Genomic DNA, 20,046 nt, shown 5'->3' with positions numbered 1-20,046 from the left:
GGATGTTTTGGCGCGGGGTGGGGGTTACAGTATTTTTTATTGTGAATTGTGAATTTTATTGTGAATTTACAATAGAGTATTTTTTATTGAGAATTGCCCGAATACTTTGTTATTTTTTTTTTCTTTATCAATTGTTCAATCATGAGATTTAAATATAAAACTTTTTCTGCCCAGGCACAAGGCCAGTTTGGTCTTGTGGTTAAGTTCAAATCCTCACAATCCTGCAGGCCATGGTTCGTGGCTGGGCTAAAGCTTTTAATTTTATTCTATTTGCAAAATATCACATTATTTTTATTTAAAAGGGGGAATTAACGAAAGGTTCTGTTTATCCACAAACCATGGCCTGCAAGACTCTGGGGTAGAGAATTTAACGCAAGGCCACTACCTTCGAGGTGGTAGCTGGGAGGTGGTAGTGGGCAGGGGGTGGTGGAGCGAGGTGGTAGCTGGCAGGTGGTGGGAGGCGGTAGTGGGCAGGGGGTGGAGGAGAGAGGTGGTAGCTGGCAGGGGGTTAGAGGTGGTAGCTGGCAGGTGGTGGGAGGGGGAGGTGGTAGTGGGCAGGTGGTGGGAGTGGGGAAGTGGTAGTGGGCAGGGGGTGGGAGGGGGAGGTGGTAGTGGGCAGGTGGTGGGAGGGGGGAAGTGGTAGTGGGCAGGGGGTGGAGGAGCGAGGTGGTAGCTGGCAGGTGGTGGGAGGGGGAGGTGGTAGTGGGCAGGTGGTGGGAGGGGGGAAGTGGTAGTGGGCAGGGGGTGGAGGAGCGAGGTGGTAGCTGGCAGGTGGTGGGAGGGGGAGGTGGTAGTGGGCAGGTGGTGGGAGGGGGGAAGTGGTAGTGAGCAGGGGGTGGAGGAGCGAGGTGGTAGCTGGCAGGTGGTGGGAGGGGGGAGGTGGTAGTGGGAAGGTGGTGGGAGGGGGGAGGTGATAGTGGGCAGGGGGTGGAGGAGCGAGGTGGTAGCTGGCAGGTGGTGGGTGGTGGTAGTGGGCAGGGGGTGGAGGAGAGGTGGTAGCTGACAGGTGGTGGGAGGTGGTAGTGGGCAGGGGGTGAGGAGAGAGGTGGTAGCTGGCAGGGGGTTAGAGGTGGTAGCTGGCAGGTGGTAGGAGGGGGAGGTGGTGGGAGGGGGGAAGTGGTAGTGGGCAGGGGGTGGAGGAGCGAGGTGGTAGCTGGCAGGTGGTGGGAGGGGGAGGTGGTAGTGGGCAGGTGGTGGGAGGGGGGAAGTGATAGTGGGCAGGGGGTGGAGGAGCGAGGTGGTAGCTGGCAGGTGGTGGGAGGGGGGAGGTGGTAGCGGGCAGGTGGTGGGAGGGGGGAGGTGATAGTGGACAGGGGGTGGAGGAGCGAGGTGGTAGCTGGCAGGTGGTGGGAGGTGGTAGTGGGCAGGGGGTGGAGGAGAGGTGGTAGCTGACAGGTGGTGGGAGGTGGTAGTGGGCAGGGGGTGGAGGAGAGGTGGTAGCTGACAGGTGGTGGGAGGTGGTAGTGGGCAGGTGGTGGGAGGAGAGGGGTGGTAGTGGGCAGAGGGTTGTTTTTTATTGTGAATTGCCCAAATGCTTTATTATTATTATTTTTTATTAGACTGTTCACTCATGGGGGTTAAATATGTAACTTTTGCAGCCCCCAGCAGAAGGCCAGTTTGGTCTTGTGGCTAAGTTCCAAGCCTCACAATCCTGCAGGCTATGGTTCGTGGCTGGACTAAAGCTTTCAATTTTTTTCTATTTGCAAAATATCACAATATTTTTTTTTCAAATAGAATAAAATTAAAAGGTTTAGCCCAGCCACGACTTGCAAGATTGTGAGGTTTGCAACTTAACCACAAGACCAAACTGGCCTTGTGCCTGGGGCAGCAGAAGTTGCATATTTAACTAGGATAATTGAACAGTCTCATAAAAAAAATGATAATAAAGCATTTGGGCAAATCACAATAAAAAATACTACACTTCACGCCAGTCACTTGACCCCAAATTATTTTCAAATGCAACACGTTGTCAGGCACAGTTCCTGTCAACGTGCTGCATTTGAAAATGATTATGCTTTTAAATTTGGCGTGAGGGAGTTTAGATGTGGCTGAAATGTCAGTCACGTCCAAACGTCCCTCGCGCCAAATCGGCGGCGCCAGAAAGGCTCCCGCGCCGAAATGGGCGCGGCGAAACGGCCGCGCCAAAAGGGGGTGTACCGTGAGGAATCCACGCTTTAATCATTCTCTGCGAAAGACTGCCATCTGCTGGTACTTTCTCAGTACACTCGTTTATCCAACGCCGTCTGGTTATCATTATGTCACTTTAACCAAAAATCCCTCGCCCGCTGTGAAGGGTGTGATTATGAAAAAAGTTGGAATGGTTTTGGTAATTGTTTAAGATTTCGAGCTCGACCTTAGTTGCCTTTCTTTGATCTTCAGAGCATAGGATAAGAAACATCTCCAGATAAAGTTGCACACCAGAGAAGGTGCAAACAGAGGTTGTTTGTGGGCAGTAAACATTTGCTGAAGAATCACGCCTTTTTACTTTCACAGACTCAACGCAAAAGCTTACATTCGAATGGCAGAGTCACTTTTAATGTATCTTTGTTAATCTGAGACAGATGTCCACAAAAGTTGTTCAATATTCACAGACAGGTTTGCCCTTCTTTGAACTTGTCGGTGTGCGTCAGTGAACATGATAGGGGAATGATGACGTTTAATATTATGCAACCTCAAGAGCTATAGAAAACAAGATTGCACATTCACTCAAAAGTGCATTAGATAAATAATTCCTCAATCTCAAGCAGACCCTGCCACGTCACATGTAAACAGCCACCAATTCCTAGAGCTTTCTTGTCATGCAGATACTTGTAGTCTGACATTTATTACAGGAAAATTCAAAACTGCATATGCCAGAAAGTAAGGGAAAACAGAACTGCTAAAAAAAAGACCCAATACCGTAAAACGCCACAATAATGACACGTATATTACAGCACTTAGAAGCAGGATGAATTTGACACGAAGCTCTATATAATAGCATACATTATTATTGTCATTATAAAAAAGCTCGCACTCGACCTAGGGCGCCTTCAAACCTCTGCTAGCAGAAGCTGTGTGTTCACAAATGATGAACTAGAGAAAGCAACTTCTTAGTTTCAGTGCTACGCAGAATCATGACGTAAGACATGAGCTGGTTCTCAGCACTGCGGCGGGCTGCTGAGGGATGCTCTGCAGTCTGGGCTTCTCTGCACTGCTCCTAGTCACTCACAGATGCCTGGTCCTCTGTGTTACTCACCAACATTATAGTGAGTGGTAACTGAGGGCAGAGATTAAGGCTGAACCATACTGAAACATTAAGTATTGTAGAGGACGGGCCTCAGTGAGAAGCCCTTTACCTTGAGGAACTGCGAGGACTAGAAGCACTGAAGACAGGCCGACACCAAGCATGTATTAAGGGCGTCAGTATCAGCGCCTCTCAGACAGACGGGGTCCATATTAGGGGCAGTTCTAGAACATGCGAGGCCCCGTGTGGCAAAAGATGGCCAAGGCCCATAGTATGCATGACATTGCCGGCCGGAGCAGTGCAGACTATGAGATCACAAAGGGTGGCAGCAATCTTTGCTAATGTAGTGCATCACTGGGAGTTACGTTATAAGAATGCAGTAGCAAGAGGCACATTCATGCGTGATGTCCATATGAGTGGTAACTGATATATCATTATTAGGAGTGGAGAAACATTTACAGCCCACCAATTGGTAATGGGGATGATTGAGGCTTTTTTGAAAAGTGTACAATATAAAGTGAAGCACTTTTATGGACTCACTTTCTTGCAGATAAGGTACTGTCTGCCCAAGATCACACACTGTAGTTGTGAAAGCTGGGGAAGCTGGGATTTAAGCCCATTTTGCAATGCGCCCCGTTACTGACTTCATATATTTTGAGCTCTGGGTGATAAAACTATATAATAAACCACCCTTACCAATGTAGGAATCCTTATAGCAACACGTTAAGCAAAACTAGTGTCATTGCAGCTTGATAGTCCCTTTTCTGAATGAATGTATACAAGCCATAACATGCAACATAATGTAAGCCTGGTCTTCCCAGTGCAGGGGCTGTGTCAGGCTTTGTGGCCGAGGATAGTGCTGTATCCAACGCAAGGTTCTGGGGAGCGTTGGATCCCTGCGCTTAGTACAAGAGAAACCACAACCTCTGAGCCTCTTCACATTTACTACTGGACAACAATGTTATCTCTCTCTGTGTACTTTATTTCGACCAAGAATAGGTCATAAAAGTAACATACAAAGAAACTAATAAAATACAGAGGGAACATATACAACGGTGATAAAAATACAAGGGTGCACAATAAATAAAACATCTGAACTGTATTAAAATAGCAAATTACCCAATTAGGAAGATCGAGCTCATAGATTGTTACCCACTGCAGTTACATGCCTACGTCGCTACCTCCACGCCAGCAGCAAAAAGTCCGTACATAGCATTCACCAGCCATACAGAGATGCAGCGCCATTTCAGCCCTATTAACATTGAAAAGGCTGAAGAGTGGTAACAAGTATTTTCTCCTAGTTTACTCATACGCTGGGCAGAGCAAAACAAAATGCACAATGCTTTCAGCTTCACTAGGGCAAAATGGGCAAGCAGCCGAATTAGACGAATTCCAATGATGTTTTGGGGTGGCAGAAGGGTAATGCCAATACGCATCTTCATGTAAAGAGCCCTCATTTCTGTGGACGGCATACTATCCCGGTAGCATTCAAAACCAGGACCTGCTTTCCTGGATACATTGGGCGCTAGACTAACTGAACACACAGGTTTTACTCTGGACTCCCTCTCCCACCTATCCCTAAAGGCCTTCTTAAATAAAACTTTAACATTCCCTACAGTGGATTCTGGCTGCAGCCAAAAACCCACCAGCGGCACCACGGTCAGCTCCCTTGGCATAACTGAGAACCAGGGCAGACTTGAACCCCCCCCCACCCCGGAAGGTCAATAAATCACTGACCGCTCTTCTATAGTGGACCAGCTTACTATTGGACCACAATCTGGCCCAAAGGAGCACTGGCCTCAAATGAAGTCAATGCTCTGCAAACCCAGGTCCAACAGCACCAGGACATTTGGTGCATTCACAGGGAGCCCTAGGACTGATTTGAAAAATGTTTGCTCCACAACCTGTAGGCGTGCTACACTACAAATGCCCCACAGTTCAGCCCCATAAAGAGCGGCCTGACTTGCCTGGCTCTTATAAATGTGCGAGATGACACTAACCGGACCTCCCCCATGAGCCTGTAAAAATATCGATATAGCTGCACAGCTCTTGGTCAGCTTTAGGTCTGCCTGCCCGCCCGCCTCACCTGGTCACTCCAAGAGCAATTAGCCTGTAGGCGGACACTCAAGTAATCAAAATCACAACCTGCTCAATAGTGCCACCACTCAAGCCTACGTTAAGACAGGGAGATTTCTAGGCCCGCGATTTACCAAGCACCATGGACTGAGTTTTCTGCACATTCATTTCAGGTCCATTGTCGACACAAAAACCCTCAAATATTGCCAATTGCTTCTGTATCCCAGATGGAGTCACAGAAAGGAGCACCGCATCGTCGGCAAATAGGAGAATAGGAATTCTCTCTAATGCCAACGATGGGGCATCTGTCTGTTCAGCCGACAACAAATCCATGACTCCATTAATAAAGAGGCAAAACAAAATTGGAGCAATGAAGCAGCCCTGGCAAACTCCAACCTCAATCTTTACTCTAGAATAGACTTGACCATCCAATGAATACCTGATAGCTGCTCCGTTCTTATTATACAGTCACCGGATCGTACTCAAAATGCCTGTCGGCAAACTCAAATTTGATCCTACGGCCCATAGGCGCGCCCTGTGTACACGGTCAAAAGCAGTCTTCAGGTCATTGAAGGCCTCATAGATCTTCATAGACTTCAGTGCAGCACATTTCTGCAGTATCAGGGAGAGCCTCAGGACCTGCTCAACCGTGCTGCTGTCACGCGGGAAACCAGCCAGGAGTTGATGCACTTCTCCCACCTCCAGGATCCAGGCCTCCAGATGGCCCAGCACTGCCTTTGCAAAAACCTTCCGCCACCCCCACAATATTATCATGGGTCTACCCTTCCCGCATCTAGGCACCAATTCTGTGTCATTAGATCCTCATTAACATTAGATGTGATCAATATCTTCTCGACACAGTTTTATCACTAAACCAACAAGTATTTGCACTTGTAATATAGTGCCTTATATAGGCATGAACTGAAATACACAGAGAGATAGCCCTCACTCCTTTTGTTTAACATTTGTCAAATTAATTTATAAGCATTAAAATATTATTTTCAAACAACATACAGTTCCCAATATTAGCAATAATGTAGTTAAATAGTGTTTTTTACATTTTATTTTTCTCATATTCATTTCTAGAAATGTAAAGCAACTTACATCCAATCAACAATGTGTGTAGCCAACTAAACATGAGGGCCAGCAGAACCTAAAACTGTTCTCACAGTAGTGCTGTCAGGACTGGTGAGCCAGTACACAGGTGTGGTTATAGCAAAACCTGTAAACTCATTAAATGGAAAGAGTCAAAACCTCTGTCAAAAGTCTGTGGCTTCCAAGGGCAGTCACCTAAAAACAATCTAAAGCAATCAAAAGGCATGGATTCAAAAATACAGGTAAATATAGGTGAAGCATTTTAAACCCATCTATTTGGATTCCTCTTTCCATCCAAGTGCTTTAGTGGGTAGAATTGTCCTGGCCTATGAATTAGGAGGGGAAGCAAAGGTGTTAATTTACTATGCCCAACCGCATATCATGGTACACTCAGTGTCTCACCAGAACAAAGGAAAGTTGAAAAGCTACCTGACATTTACCAGGGTTACATCATGGTTTCTCTTAATGATATAACCATCGAAAAGAAAAATATGTTGCAATAAAATGCAAAACAATGGCTTCTTTCAGCCCCTAAAATATTGAAACAGGAAAAATGGACAAAGGACCAGTTTTTAGACCCATAAACAGATTTACTTTGCCATGGTGTTTGAATCAAAATACCTACTTGCCTCTTCCTGCCCAAGCAGACCAGGCTTGTTTTTCAGCTCTCCCTTCTAGGTTGCCCCCACCCCGCTTGGTATCTGCTTACCAACAACGCCATGTCTGTCTGCCTCTGTGTGTTCTCAGCTCTGTGGTTCAGCTTGTTACATAGTCTGAAGCCATGCTTATGTAAACTACTACTACTATTGTCTTGCCAGCCAAGCCTGACTTGTGGGCATCTGTGTCTTAATATCTTGTTTTGATCACTGGGCCTTCCCAGTAGCTTTGCTTCACATTGACATGCATGGATTTCGCAGAAATGGCCCTGCACAGGTTGACTATGATCAGTTAACTCATCCAAAAACAGAACCAGCTCACAGCAAAACTTTACACCTCCCATCGGCAAAATGGACATTTCTCACAGACTTCCTATTGCTTTTGCAACAATCACTCTGCGCGCAAATCAGTCAGAGGCTTATCAAAAGTGTCATCCCATAATATTCAGAGAAAATCAGTTGTCTGCTCCATAAGATTAACATTTGGGAATCAGCATATTAGTTTCTTCATGTAGTTGAATTTACAAGATGGGTAATTCTCGAAAATTAGGTTAACATGGATTTATAAATGGGGAATTCCAGATAATTTAAAACCAGCTAACTCTTGATTGTTTAAGGAGGTAATAGTTCGGGCAATATAAACAGTAATTTGGCTTTGTATTCAATCGGAAGCCTGTGTATGAAGCGAATGCTTTTCAAATATTGCATTTGGGGTAATTTCCTAATGAGTGGAACAGAAAATGGAGGTGTAAAAGCAGGGTGTAATGTTTTTACCTCTCCATTTCCCCCTCCAACCCATTTTCGTGTTTACAGAAGGCTGAAAAGGGGAACAGAGCAGAGTTTGCATCTGCAACATTCTTTCCTCTTTAATCGTGTGTACGCTTAATTGTACGCTTGCATAAGATTTTCACGCACGTGTGAAGTGAATAAATTCCTATGGAATCTTCCTCGATTTAGCACCTGCTAAGGAGCAGGTAGATTCCATGGGAATCCATTAGTAAAAACCATCTGCAAAGTTTAATTTGAAGGCAGCATTCACTTTTACATGAAAATAAAGAGTAAAAGAAAAGAATAAAGACCGTTTTGCTTAGTTTTACTCTTTCCTTTTGCACTCCGGCTTGCAAACATTTAAAATGGTATGCAGGACACCCAACAGAATGAAAGGGCTAATATGGTCAGTCCCATTTATGCAATTATAATTTTTAATAAAAAGATCCCCATTGTGTCATATACCTTATGTCACATTTGTGAAAACCAGGGCCTACTTTGTTTTTGATTCTGTGAGGACTCCTTATAACAAAATGCAGATAAGGGTGCAGAGTGCTTTGGTGGCAGGAAGGCAGAGAAATGTAAACATAACACAGAATGCATTTCTAATGAAACAGAGCCCATAGCAGTGTGTTTTCACATTAAGATGGATAAATGGCAGAGCAATTTGTAAAATAAATATTCTAAGTCACTGTGTGTGCATTGCATATCATGGGTAAAAGGTTATTTTGAAATTAGGAGGGCAGTGTCAACACTAATGCACAGCCCTGGGTTTGTTGCAGCTGATTTGCATTTCAACACAGTCACATGCAATAGCAACATTTCCACATATGTTTGTTTCTGTGTGTTGCAACTAAAATGTGTGTGAAACCCAACAGTAAAGAATTCACATATGCGTATGTGTTTGTGTGTTGCAGCTACAATGTATCAAAACCATTAGCAAAGAATTCACATATGTTCAGTTGGAAATAGCTTGCCTTGGTTTGTAAAGCATTCAACACACGCTTATGCATACAATATGCACCAGGGTGCTGTTGTAAATGACCCATTAATTGCGCTGAGAGGAACTTCAGCTGACAACACTTGTCTGTCAGCAGACCTAGGACCATGCCATTTTGGGTAAGGTTTAGGTAATGACTGTGAACGAGGACAGGAGTTCCAGGTGGTCCCAGGATTCCATGCCGTTTTCCCTCACATTACCTAAAACAATAATGAATGCCACTCAGCATGGGTGGTGTGCATATGGGTCACATAAACATGAATCCATATGGATTCAATATGTCTTTTGCGGTGCAAAAAAGAATAACCAATAAGGTTTCCAACATCTCCACCCCATTCAAATCCAATGTGGGTGGCGATGGAGGATGTTTTGCCAGGACGTAGCTGCAGGGGGAGGCTGGAGAGGACTTTATGCTCTCTCCCCACCTATGTGCTGAAAATGAATGAAAATGGCAGGGGGGGTCATCATTTCCTGGCAGAGAGCTTATCTCTGTCAATGAATTAAGGCCCAGATTTTTAGCAATGCAATTAAAATGACTGTGATAGGGCCCCAGGGGCACAAAAACATTCGGACAATTACAGTTGTGAACTCTGAGGACAAAATGACAGCAAGTTTCAATGGCAGTGCCAATGCAGTGATGGCTGATGAAAAGCATGTATTGCACATCTATGGCCTTTTCCAAAGGAATTATGAAGTAATGTTTTCATAACAAAGAAAAAGTAAAGAGCCATCAGAAGTTGGCACATTTTCAAAATGAATGACAAATGTCTCTTTCCCTTACAGACATGCAAACTGTACAGATCACCTTGTCCGTCCTAGGGAAAGGATCCCTTGCCTCCTCTATACTCATCGCATACGTGTACAGCACAGAGCTCTTCCCAACAGTAATCAGGTATGACAAGGCCACCAACTGAGGTGCTACCTAGTATGTGTCTGACATTCTTGTATGCCCCACTTGTTGAGTGCTGAAATAGGAGGACCATCAACATGACAGTAGTCCCTGGATTCTGCTCAGTGCTGCATTTCAATAAAGGAGCACAGCAGGTAAGATGCATGGCCATGTTGTCGCCTCAGCCGTGTGTACAGCAGATATTGTGATCGCATGGCTTCGTATCATCCCTACACAATGGGCCTCATTACGACCCTGGCGGAATGGGTTTAACGGCGCGATAAAGGTGCCAGTGCCGTTAAACCCATTCCGCCCTATTACGAGGTTCCCTTACAGGACCCGTTCTGGACGTCTGGTCAGACCAGACGTCCATTGCGGGTCCCGCGAGGGGACCAGTGAGTTAACAATGGGCCCGTTATTAACAGGCCCATTGTTAGCTCCCTCCCCATTCCCATTGAGGCCTATGGGGGCTCGAATGGGAATGGGGATGGGTACATTGAATGAGGAATTACTGGGTCCTCCAAGGTTGGAATGGCCCAGTAATTCCTCATTCAAGGAACCCAGACCCGGAACTGAGTTTGGAGGCAGCCATGCCCTTATTGAGGGCATGGCTGCCTCCAAACTCGTAACGAGGCCCAATATCTGTATTGCTGCAAGCCCATGTAATCTTCTAGTAGTACTACATTTGATTAGATTGAAGTGAATTATAACTACATCCTCTACAATGCTATAGTGCATTCACTGGAAACATGGTGTGAGCTAGTTGCAATTCCAGTGCACCAATTACAGTTGCTTTGTAGTGGAATCAGGAGGGAGTAGCATGTGGGTTCCAGGAGTGTGGTTAAAACAGAATTTGAAGTATATCATCGTGTGTATACATAGCAACATGTTGTCGTAGAACTAGGCCTGACTGAGTCAGAAACCATTTTTAATTGAAGCACGGTAAAGCGAGAGAAACATGTATTTACTGCATATATTCTGACACAATTAGACGTTGTAAACTCCTTACACACCATGATTTCAAGGAAGTTTATGTTCGCCTTTCAGTACCTAAATTTGAATGGAACAAACAACACCCTAAATGGAACAAACAACACACTAAATGGAACAAACAACACACTATTAAGTTAGTTTCACTTTGAACGAGATCGTAGATATTTTCACTCATTTGTATGGAATCCCATATGATCATACATGTATAAAAGCTTGTTAGACTCTGGGAAGGAATGACTAACTCATTTGTGTACAGGCAAGAGTCTCTGTTTGTTTTGAGATTGTCTCCCGCAGTGCTGTGGAATAAAGATTCTCCTGAACTAGCTTGAGCCAAGACAATCTCTGTATTTGATTTACACAACAAAGAACCTTGACCTATGTGTGTATATGTATATATATATATATATATATATATATATATATATAACCGGGTCTGCATGTTGTATTGGAAAAGAATCTTAATTCAATTTTATGGTAAAACCATCTATACAAGGAGTGTGATTCTCCATACGAAAAGTACAGTTGTCTTCAGTTAAAGGAAACTTCAACTTCACCTTCTACAAAAAAGGAAGGTGTAAAAACTATCAGCTACCTTGCTGCTTTCAGCATAATTCAAAATGCAGTATGACTGAAGGTGAATTTATTGGTTGGTCTATTGTATAGATTAGATCAGTAATCCATACACGAGGGGGCATTTTCCACTCACACAAAAGTCAGATATACTGATCCAGTTGTGGTTGCTCTCGATGACTTTTCAGGAAGCAATGACTGATCAGCACATTGAACAAGCTTAGGTACATCATTTGGTCCCATGTCCCTGTATCATGGTAGAAATTCTAGAATTATACTTACAAATGGTTGCTACTGGATCCAGATTCTTGCATATTGATTGTTTGGGCACTTGGACATCTGCTACGGGGAACATGTTGGGTGATTTCTGTTTTATGTTGGAAATAGTTATTAGTGTTTGATCATGAGTATTGATTTAATTTGGAGTTTTTTATCTAAAGAATACAACTTTCGATGTACATATATATTATTTTAAAATATTTTTTTTACAAAAGAGTTCAGTTTAAACCAACAAAAACCTAGTATACAAACATCAGAAATAATAACGTGAAGGTAACAACATAAGGAACTTTAATACATTAAAAAATATTATATTCAAATAAAATATCATGGTAACATTAACTCACATTGATATTGTATATGTAAAGTATGAAAATGCTTATGCATATTTTGTTATAAATAAAAAAATATATAGATTAAAAAAATATATATTCTGTTTATTTATTAATTACAATTTTTGAAGCAATTATGCTTATATATAGTCATTTACATTTTTTTATGTAATTTTGTAATTTAATAATATTTTATACTATCTCTTTACATTTATAATATATCTATACGTAGTGTATTTTTGAATGATTTTACATTGTATACAATTGAATGTTTTTATGTGTGAAATTGCTAAAATGTTATGCTAATACTGTATGCTTTTAAGTGTGTGGGTTAGTTAAGGTTACCATGATATTTAATTTGGTTCTAATACTTTTTTCATGTATTAATTGTAACGCTCACCTGATTCCCACCAAGGCGCCGACCTGTTCTGGACTGCTATGACCTCTTCTAAGGTGATGCGCAGGACTCGGAAGACGGACTGGACCGGACCCCCAAACCTCGTCTGTCTGGCCCGTAGAAGAATCCTTCTGTAGATGGAAAAGGGGATTAACTGTCTGCTGGATAATGTGTCGGATTCCCCCTCTTCCCCCTCTCACACTCCTCAAACCCCCTCCGCGATTCCCCGTAGAGTCCCACCTTAGAGTCTGAAAGAACGAGCTCTCCATCCTGCTTCCGATGCAGGGGCGCGTTGATTTCCAGTTACTTCACTGGATCTCGGGTTTGGTGAGTATTCAACTCCGCTTGACTTTTCCGATATGAGGCCGTAAGTATTCAGTTGCAAAAGTTCAAGCCTTAATTGTCCGTTGTCCTTTTCTCTATTTCAGATGTAGGATGAAGAATCTGCGTAGAGGAATGGATTCGCCCAAGGTAAACTCTGGTGAGTCTTTTTGACGGATGGTTCCATTAGTGATCTTGCTTTCACCCACTAATGTGTGTGTCTTTTTCCCCTTATGGGCCGGGGTACGGAAGTGCCAAAGAAGCGGCGCCGACCCGAGGTGAGGAAAGATTGTCCCAACAATAATCAGGTAAGTCTTAAGGTGGAAGAAGCAGGCCTTCCTCAATCTGTTCCTTTGCTCACCTTTGTTTTGTCTCTTTTTCTCCTTAGCCGCTGAAAGGCGACGGATGGTGCCAATGGTCGCTGAAGAGCCCGAGGGCGCCTCGTGAAGGTGAGTGAAACGCGGCGCTGCAGCGAGCGATGCGCTTCTAAAAATAATGTCTTTTCTCAGGATCGTCGGAGTGATGGTTCCGGACTCCGGATGGAGGTAGGTAAAGTTCAATTATTCACCTTTCTCTCCTTTCCTTCCTTTTCAGGTGTTCCAGGTTGCAGGCGGGCGTGGCTGCAGCCAGGATGCAGGAGCAGACACGGTGAGCGTCCAGCTGCTAGATGCAGAACAACGCAAAGCGTGAGCTGCTGTCTGGGCGTGGTTTAAATAGCCCCCAAAGTAGTTTCAGGTAAGTATTCCTCCTCAGCCACGCCCGAGTGGTAAAATAGTCCCATAGGTAAAATAGTCCCTTTCAGACCTCAAGGAGGTCTGGATCCGGCAGCATGGTCTGCATCAGGTAAGTCCATCCAAGCAATCCCATAATGAGCCTGGCGCCTATGGTGCCAGGACTGATGCCTTCTATGAGCCTGGCGCCAAAGGCGCCAGGACATTGCCCAAAGAGCCCCTATAAGGGGTTGCTGGGTCCCTCCCTGGGGACATTATGTCTGCTTTCGGGGACGCTGGGCCTGAACTGGCTTCCCGGGAGTAGGCATCATGACATTAATAATGTTTATTATGTTGTTAATTTAACATTATTAATTCTGATTTGTAGACTACGTTTTTCGTTGGTTTAACCTTAAAGCTTTTGTTAAAATAATTTCAACTTTTTTAGGGTTACGGAGCATGTGTGTGTGTGTGTAGTAGGATCATTTGTTTTAGGAGTGTTTGTCATAAGGGTGTGTGTAGCATGTGACTCAGGAGCACATGTCGTATGAGCACATGTCATAGCAGTGCATGTTATATAACTGCGTGTACATCATAGGAGTGCATGTTATATTAACGCGTATCATAGGAGCGTGTGTTCTAGGAGGGTGCATAGTAAGAGTGTGTGTAATCAGTGTTCAGAAAATGGTAATCTCACACATGTACATGTAGGGCTTAATATAAAATGTACCTTCATTCTGCTTGTGCATTGTCTGCATCCTACGCGTATGAAAGCTCACATTAAAGTGAACTTTAACTTTAATGTGCATTTATAATAAGTATGAGAGGTGTACGTGACTTCTCCAATTCGTACTTGTATGCAATTTACAGCTCCAGAAAACGTACATCAAAGTAAGCCCTGACTTGCACAGGAAGCACAAATAAAGGTGAACAGGGGGAGAGGGTAATATCATGTAGATCAGTTCATATAACCTTTATTCAATATCATGTAGATCAGTTCATATAACCTTTATTCAACGTTAGTCTTCAGGCGTGTGCAAAATACAGCAAATATAAAAAAATGAATTCATAAAAACAATATCTAAGGATATATACACATCTATTAACAAACAAAGGCTAAAAAGTAATTATCTCCCAACTATAAAACCACAATGCAGAGAATACAAAGCAGCTTCCTCAATGCCTCTGTTATAATAGTGGATGTAGCTGGACTAAGATTACATGTAGGATAGCTTAATCTGGATTCCAGTATAGTTTATTATCTGGCTCCTACATAGCGATGCATGATGTAAATACTTGGTCACTTGGTGCACAACATTGATGTCATCAGTAGATCTTCAAACTATCATTGTCTCCAAGGTACTACAAATGTGCATCAGTGTGGGATATATTGACCCACTCCGATATTTTATGCGGCATCACCCTGCAAGTTGTGAGAAAAGAAGCAGCAACAATGGCGGCAAAACCCTTGTGCGTGCCAAAAACCTACAACAACCAACAAAAACTGTGTGCTTCAGCACACAAAAAGAGGGATACACAACCTGCCACCCATGGTGCATGTGCAGTGTAATAGAGCATACCCTGCTGAAATGTGCCAGTGGGTCCCATGACCAGCAAACAGAGTGCAGAGAGAAAAGCAGCACTTTGCAGATGAAACCCAAAAATGTGCCTACAAATGATATTTGCTTTGTTACCAAAAACTCCAAAATGCCTATAACACAAAACTGTTCAACATTCACAATCCTGCCTGGTGTTAAAATCCATGTATGAAATGAAACATTTTGAAACATACAAAGTCTGAAAACTGACAGCCTCTATGCCAAAATCTGGGTGCAGTACCCGGGGCTGCCTGAATGATAGCTGTCAGAGGAGGACTGAGGAAGCCTTAAAATGGCCTAAAACTTGAAAGTTTGCTGAATTAGCAAACATAAACAGGATTGTTGCTAAAAAAAGGAACACGGATTTTAGTTGTGTTTTTGATTCCACAGATTTTAAGGCCAAGAAAGAAATGTATTTGTATGTGATGCAACAGATGTGGTTTTTGCTAAGTTCAAAACTTAATTAGCTTGGCTGAAGCTGCAAAGAACTGGAAAAGCAGGTTTCTCTCCCAGAAGGAGGGCCTTCCTCTCAGCAGAAACTCACGGGGAGGTGTTAATTGCAGGTTGGGAGAGAATTCTCTCTACAGAAAGCAAAGGAACAATGACAAAGTTGCAGCCCAGGAAATTGGAAGTGTGAAAAGGGGTCGTAAATGGCCTCTGGAAGGAGGAAGCCAGGAGGGGGAAGCCATGGACTGCAGGGAGACAAAAAGAGGCAGAGCCAAGCAACCATCTGTTGCTAAACATCAACAAAGAACACATTTTAAAAGACCTATAACTTGCTATTCAAAATGGTGAAAAATATAAAAAGGACAGAGTTGTTAATTTAATTTCTGACTGCACGTGTGAAGAGGCGGCAGAAATGTGCGACATGGTTCTGGACAGGAATGGCAAGATATGTGGTTTTACGCAAAATGTATTACTGTTAGAATTGTGAAAATGTACACGCATATCCCTAGGTTAAACACGCACCCTTGTGGAAATTTGCAGAAAAATTGGAAAGTGTGTTCATAGCGAAAAGGGCAAAATTCAGTAGAAAGGGGAGACAAGATCCCACAACTGCAGTGTTTTGAGGAATAGAGGCTATGTAAAATATGGCATCTTTGTGTGTGATTTGTATAAAGGTGACCAATGTAGAAATGTACATTTAATATAAAATCAGATTTTGAGACCAGTGGCTAAAGGGAGGTCTCTGAGGATTGTAAAGCAAATCATAAAGCCTGACATCACCCAGCCTTGATCCAATCACTCAAACTGCAAGGCGGAGATGAAGTGTGGTCCTATCCCAGCTCACAGGGGCAAGCTTAGCTAAGCTCGCCCACACATCCCCTTTGTGATGTCATTCTAGAGCATAAATAGAGACAGCTGACAACACATATGGACTCACAGATCCAGCCGCCTTCCTGATTCGGCCAAGCACTCTGATCCAGCATCCTACATCCAGCTTTAAATATTCTTCCAGATGCAGATGCCAAATCTCTTGCCAGCAATAGAGGCTATTGATTTCCAGCAAGGCCCCAATCCTCATATTTATTCTCTCCACTCATTAAGGTGCTGTGTGGTATGAGAAGGCCTTTTGAACCAGTATCCAGAAATTCCCTGGCTTGCCATCACTAGGCTTGCCTGAGGGACTCGCCATCCAGCTGATCCAAATACCCACAGACTGGGAGAGCAGATCCTGTTCCAATTCAGCGACTGGCCTAGAGGATCCTGTCCCGTGCCTGATGTGCTATCTTTCCTAGACCAGACCCAATCCATGACCAGAACTGACAGTCCCATTTAAACTTATCCTGTGAGTATAAATAGGAAGAACTGTGTCCCATAGCATATGTACTTTGCATAGTCTTATCCCTATCTCAGACCCATCCTATCTTTCATTCAGAACCAGTATTGTTAGGAGTATCTTTACCTTGTCTTATCCCTATCCAACCCATCCTATCTTTCCTACAGAACCTGTATTGTTAGAACTATCTTTGCGCTGACCCTTTTCTCATCTGAAGAAGTCAAGTTTCCTTATCAGGTGGGTCACCCTGATCCAGTGACTGTAATATTTCTGTGAGGTATTCGCTTCTTCATAGTCATCCACTAGTGTAAGCAAACCCATGTGTCATTTTCAAAAGTGCACTCTTGTTTTCAATTCTCGTGCCTATTTTACAAAAACGACCTTTACTAAAACCTCCATAACTCCCTCAGTTTTTGTGATAGACTCCCGTTATCGCGAATATCATGCAATGAAAAGTTTGCTGCGATTTTAAAAATCTGAAAAGTTTACACGTGTAAAATAGCTCTAGACTGCTTCCGACTTGGACCTTAAGATTTCAATTGTTTTCTGCTGACCAAATCATTGCTTGTGCTTGTGTGCAACTATTCAAAGCGGTTCCCATAGGAATGTATAACAATTTCAGTATTTTTAACCATTTTTGGTGTTTTTGCCCAGTCCATTCAAAGACAATCTTGAAAGCCAGTCTGGCAGCTGAAAGTCAAATCCGTTTTTCTCTTGTGTATGCTGGGGGAAAGTGGGACTGATATTCTGTTTGATTTGTGCTATTCCTGAATACCTGCTCTCTCCTCCTATCTCTTTATATTGCCTATTGGGGGGGTTGAGGGGTGTTGCAGGGGGAACTGCTAACCACAGTGATATCTGATCTGAACCAACACAAACGTTATTCTGTGCTGCATTTGTTTTGCTCATTACTCACTCCTCGTGTATTAAAGATATTATTCAGTGTTCTGTCACCCTATTGGTGATTGTTGCTTATTTATTAAAACATATTGTGATTACATTTTAAGTACATAAATAAATATTTACCTTTGCAAACCAGCCTGATTCCTGGTTCCAGGAGAAGGGTGTGAAGAGTGGTATATCGTTCAGAATATTGAACTTTTAGACAAAAATAAAAAAGGATTTCAGTTGTGCACAACATGCTGGGCTTTGACTTGGGTGTGTGCCGGATTGAAATAACTTACATCAGGTAAAAAAGCGGTTTTAAATAAACACCCATCAAAACTTTCAATTCATCACAAGTCGGCAAAGCTTTATAAAAGATGGCTTGAATTGTGCACTTTTCAAGCCATGTCTTAAAAACCTCAAAATATGTCAAGGAATCCCAGGGTTCGCCGCGGGTTAAAGACACATTGGCAACCTGGGGAAACAAAGGCATAATAACTTCCTCTGATGACCCCTTGCATGAGAGGTCACCAGAGGAAGTTACAGTGACTGACAGAAGTGCCAGCCAGCTACAGTGATGCTTTTGCTGGCTGACACTTCTGTCAGCTTGCCTGACCTAATGGCGGCACATCTCCCGTCGCGGCTGCGACAGGATAATGCATCCCGCCAATGTTGTGGTGGTACCGGGGGGCGCGGTAGGGCCCCGGCTCAACCCCATTTATGGGGGACTGCCGGGGCTGTGCCCCGGCAGGCTCCAGCCCACTTAAAGCACTGGCTATAACTAGTAGTTACATGTTATCATGTGGCTTTATTATGCAATGTGTGTTTTTTGTAACTTGTAAGTACACTCTAAGACATTATTACTGAGCTAACAAGTGTTCAAAAACTCATCAGTTAAAAATGGAGGGTAGATCAATCTCGTCTGGCAGCTGGCATCATATAGTCTGCCAAACGCCAAAGAGACGAATCTGAACCCCTAAAATTTAAACAGCCATAGCTGCTAGTCTATGCTATGTGCGCTCAAAAAATGGCACACTGTAGAGGGGGAGTAGGAAAGTGTACACTCACTGTTTATTTGTTTGTTTGTTTGTTTGTTTGTTTGTTTGTTTGTAGGGTGCACCAAACTCTTAGGTAGCTGGGCGCACAACATCACAATAATACTTAGAGCTTAGTTACAGATATAGTCAGGAATAGAGAATACAGGTGTCGATAGGTACAGGTAGGAGGCATACACGTAAACATACATCAGCATTCATTAGTCTAGTGGTCATTCAGGCGTAAGCAGGTGCAGGTTTTGCGTCTGAAACTGAAATAAGACTGATCCCTTTCTAAGCTCAACTGGGAAGGCATTCCATTGCTGGGCTGCTTTTTACTGGGAAGCTGTTATCTCCTGTTTTTCTTAGTCTGAATCTAGGTATTTGGAGGCAGTAGGAATTGGGTGTCCTAGAAGGTACTTCAGAAGTTTTTCTGGTTATTCTTTCCTTCAAATATGGAGGGGCTGCATTGTTAAGACATTTGAAGGTTAATGACACAGTTTTAAAGACGATCCTATCACTAATTTACAGCCAGTGATGGTTTCTCCTAGTATTAGATATGTGCTCTCTGGTGGGGAGGTTCAGGGCCATTCTGAGCGCATTGTTTTGCAATGTCTTCAGTTGTTTGATGATGTATTTGTTGGCTCCTAGCTACAGTGCATTACAGTAGTCCAATTTTGATAAGACGAGGGCCTTAGCTAAGATAATGCAACTTGTTAGTGAGAGGAAGGGTCTACATGCTCTGATTAATTTGCCAGTGTAAGCGGTGGATGAGGCCAAGGAGTTTACCTCTTTTTTTAGGGTTAGTGTGGCATCTAGATAGAAGCCAAGTGTGTCTTCACTTCTCTAGCGACTGTAATAGTGCTGACATCAATATTAAAGGCGCTATAGTTAGTGTCCAGTTTTTTTAGGTTGTTGACTGAGCCAAGGATCAGGATCTCTGTTTTGTCGTCATTCAGGCAGAGGCTATGGGTTGCCATCCATGCCTGAATGAGGATGTATATTTCATTTACTAAGGCTGTATCTGAGGTGAAATTGCCTGAAAGGGGAATGGGGATCTGGGTGTTGTCTGCGTAATTAGCATAGGTGACACCCAGTCTGTCCAATTTGTCAAATAAAGGCTTAGTAAAGATATTATACATGGTTGGTGAGACACATGAGCCCTGAGGGACACCACATGTTGTTTGGATTGGGTCTGCTGATGCTGAGGTGTAGAAGACTCGCATACGTCTGTTATCTTGAAAGGACTGGACACAGACAATAGCTTCACTTGAAAGTAGGCAGCAAAGCTAGGTGTTTGCATAATACTGCATGGTCCACCAAGTCGAACGCTGCCGACAGATCAAGGAGGAGTAGCATAGCTGTATTTCCTTTGTCATTGAGCTCATCAATTTGCGCTTTAAGGTCTATTAATGCTGTCTCCGTACTGTGCTGGGGTCT

At 43.4% G+C, this 20,046-nt stretch overlaps 1 protein-coding gene across 2 annotated transcripts in view; it reads left to right on the top strand.

Moving 5' to 3' along the window:
* The window catches only part of LOC138566968 (solute carrier family 22 member 6-A-like), a 339,887-nt gene that overhangs the window by 256,135 nt on the left and 63,706 nt on the right, over positions 1 to 20,046 (top strand). For both annotated transcript variants that reach the window (XM_069644755.1, XM_069644754.1), the window contains exon 8: positions 9,602 to 9,710. In XM_069644755.1, the coding sequence (XP_069500856.1) occupies positions 9,602 to 9,710 (109 nt within the window). The remainder of the gene's footprint in view (positions 1 to 9,601; positions 9,711 to 20,046) is intronic.

This window comes from Ambystoma mexicanum, chromosome 2p (assembly GCF_040938575.1).
Source record: "Ambystoma mexicanum isolate Mex_15411 chromosome 2p, UKY_AmexF1_1, whole genome shotgun sequence".
NCBI classification, from domain to species: domain Eukaryota; kingdom Metazoa; phylum Chordata; class Amphibia; order Caudata; family Ambystomatidae; genus Ambystoma; species Ambystoma mexicanum.
Note: the sequence above shows the minus strand (reverse complement) of the source record. Positions and strands in the feature narration are given on the sequence as shown.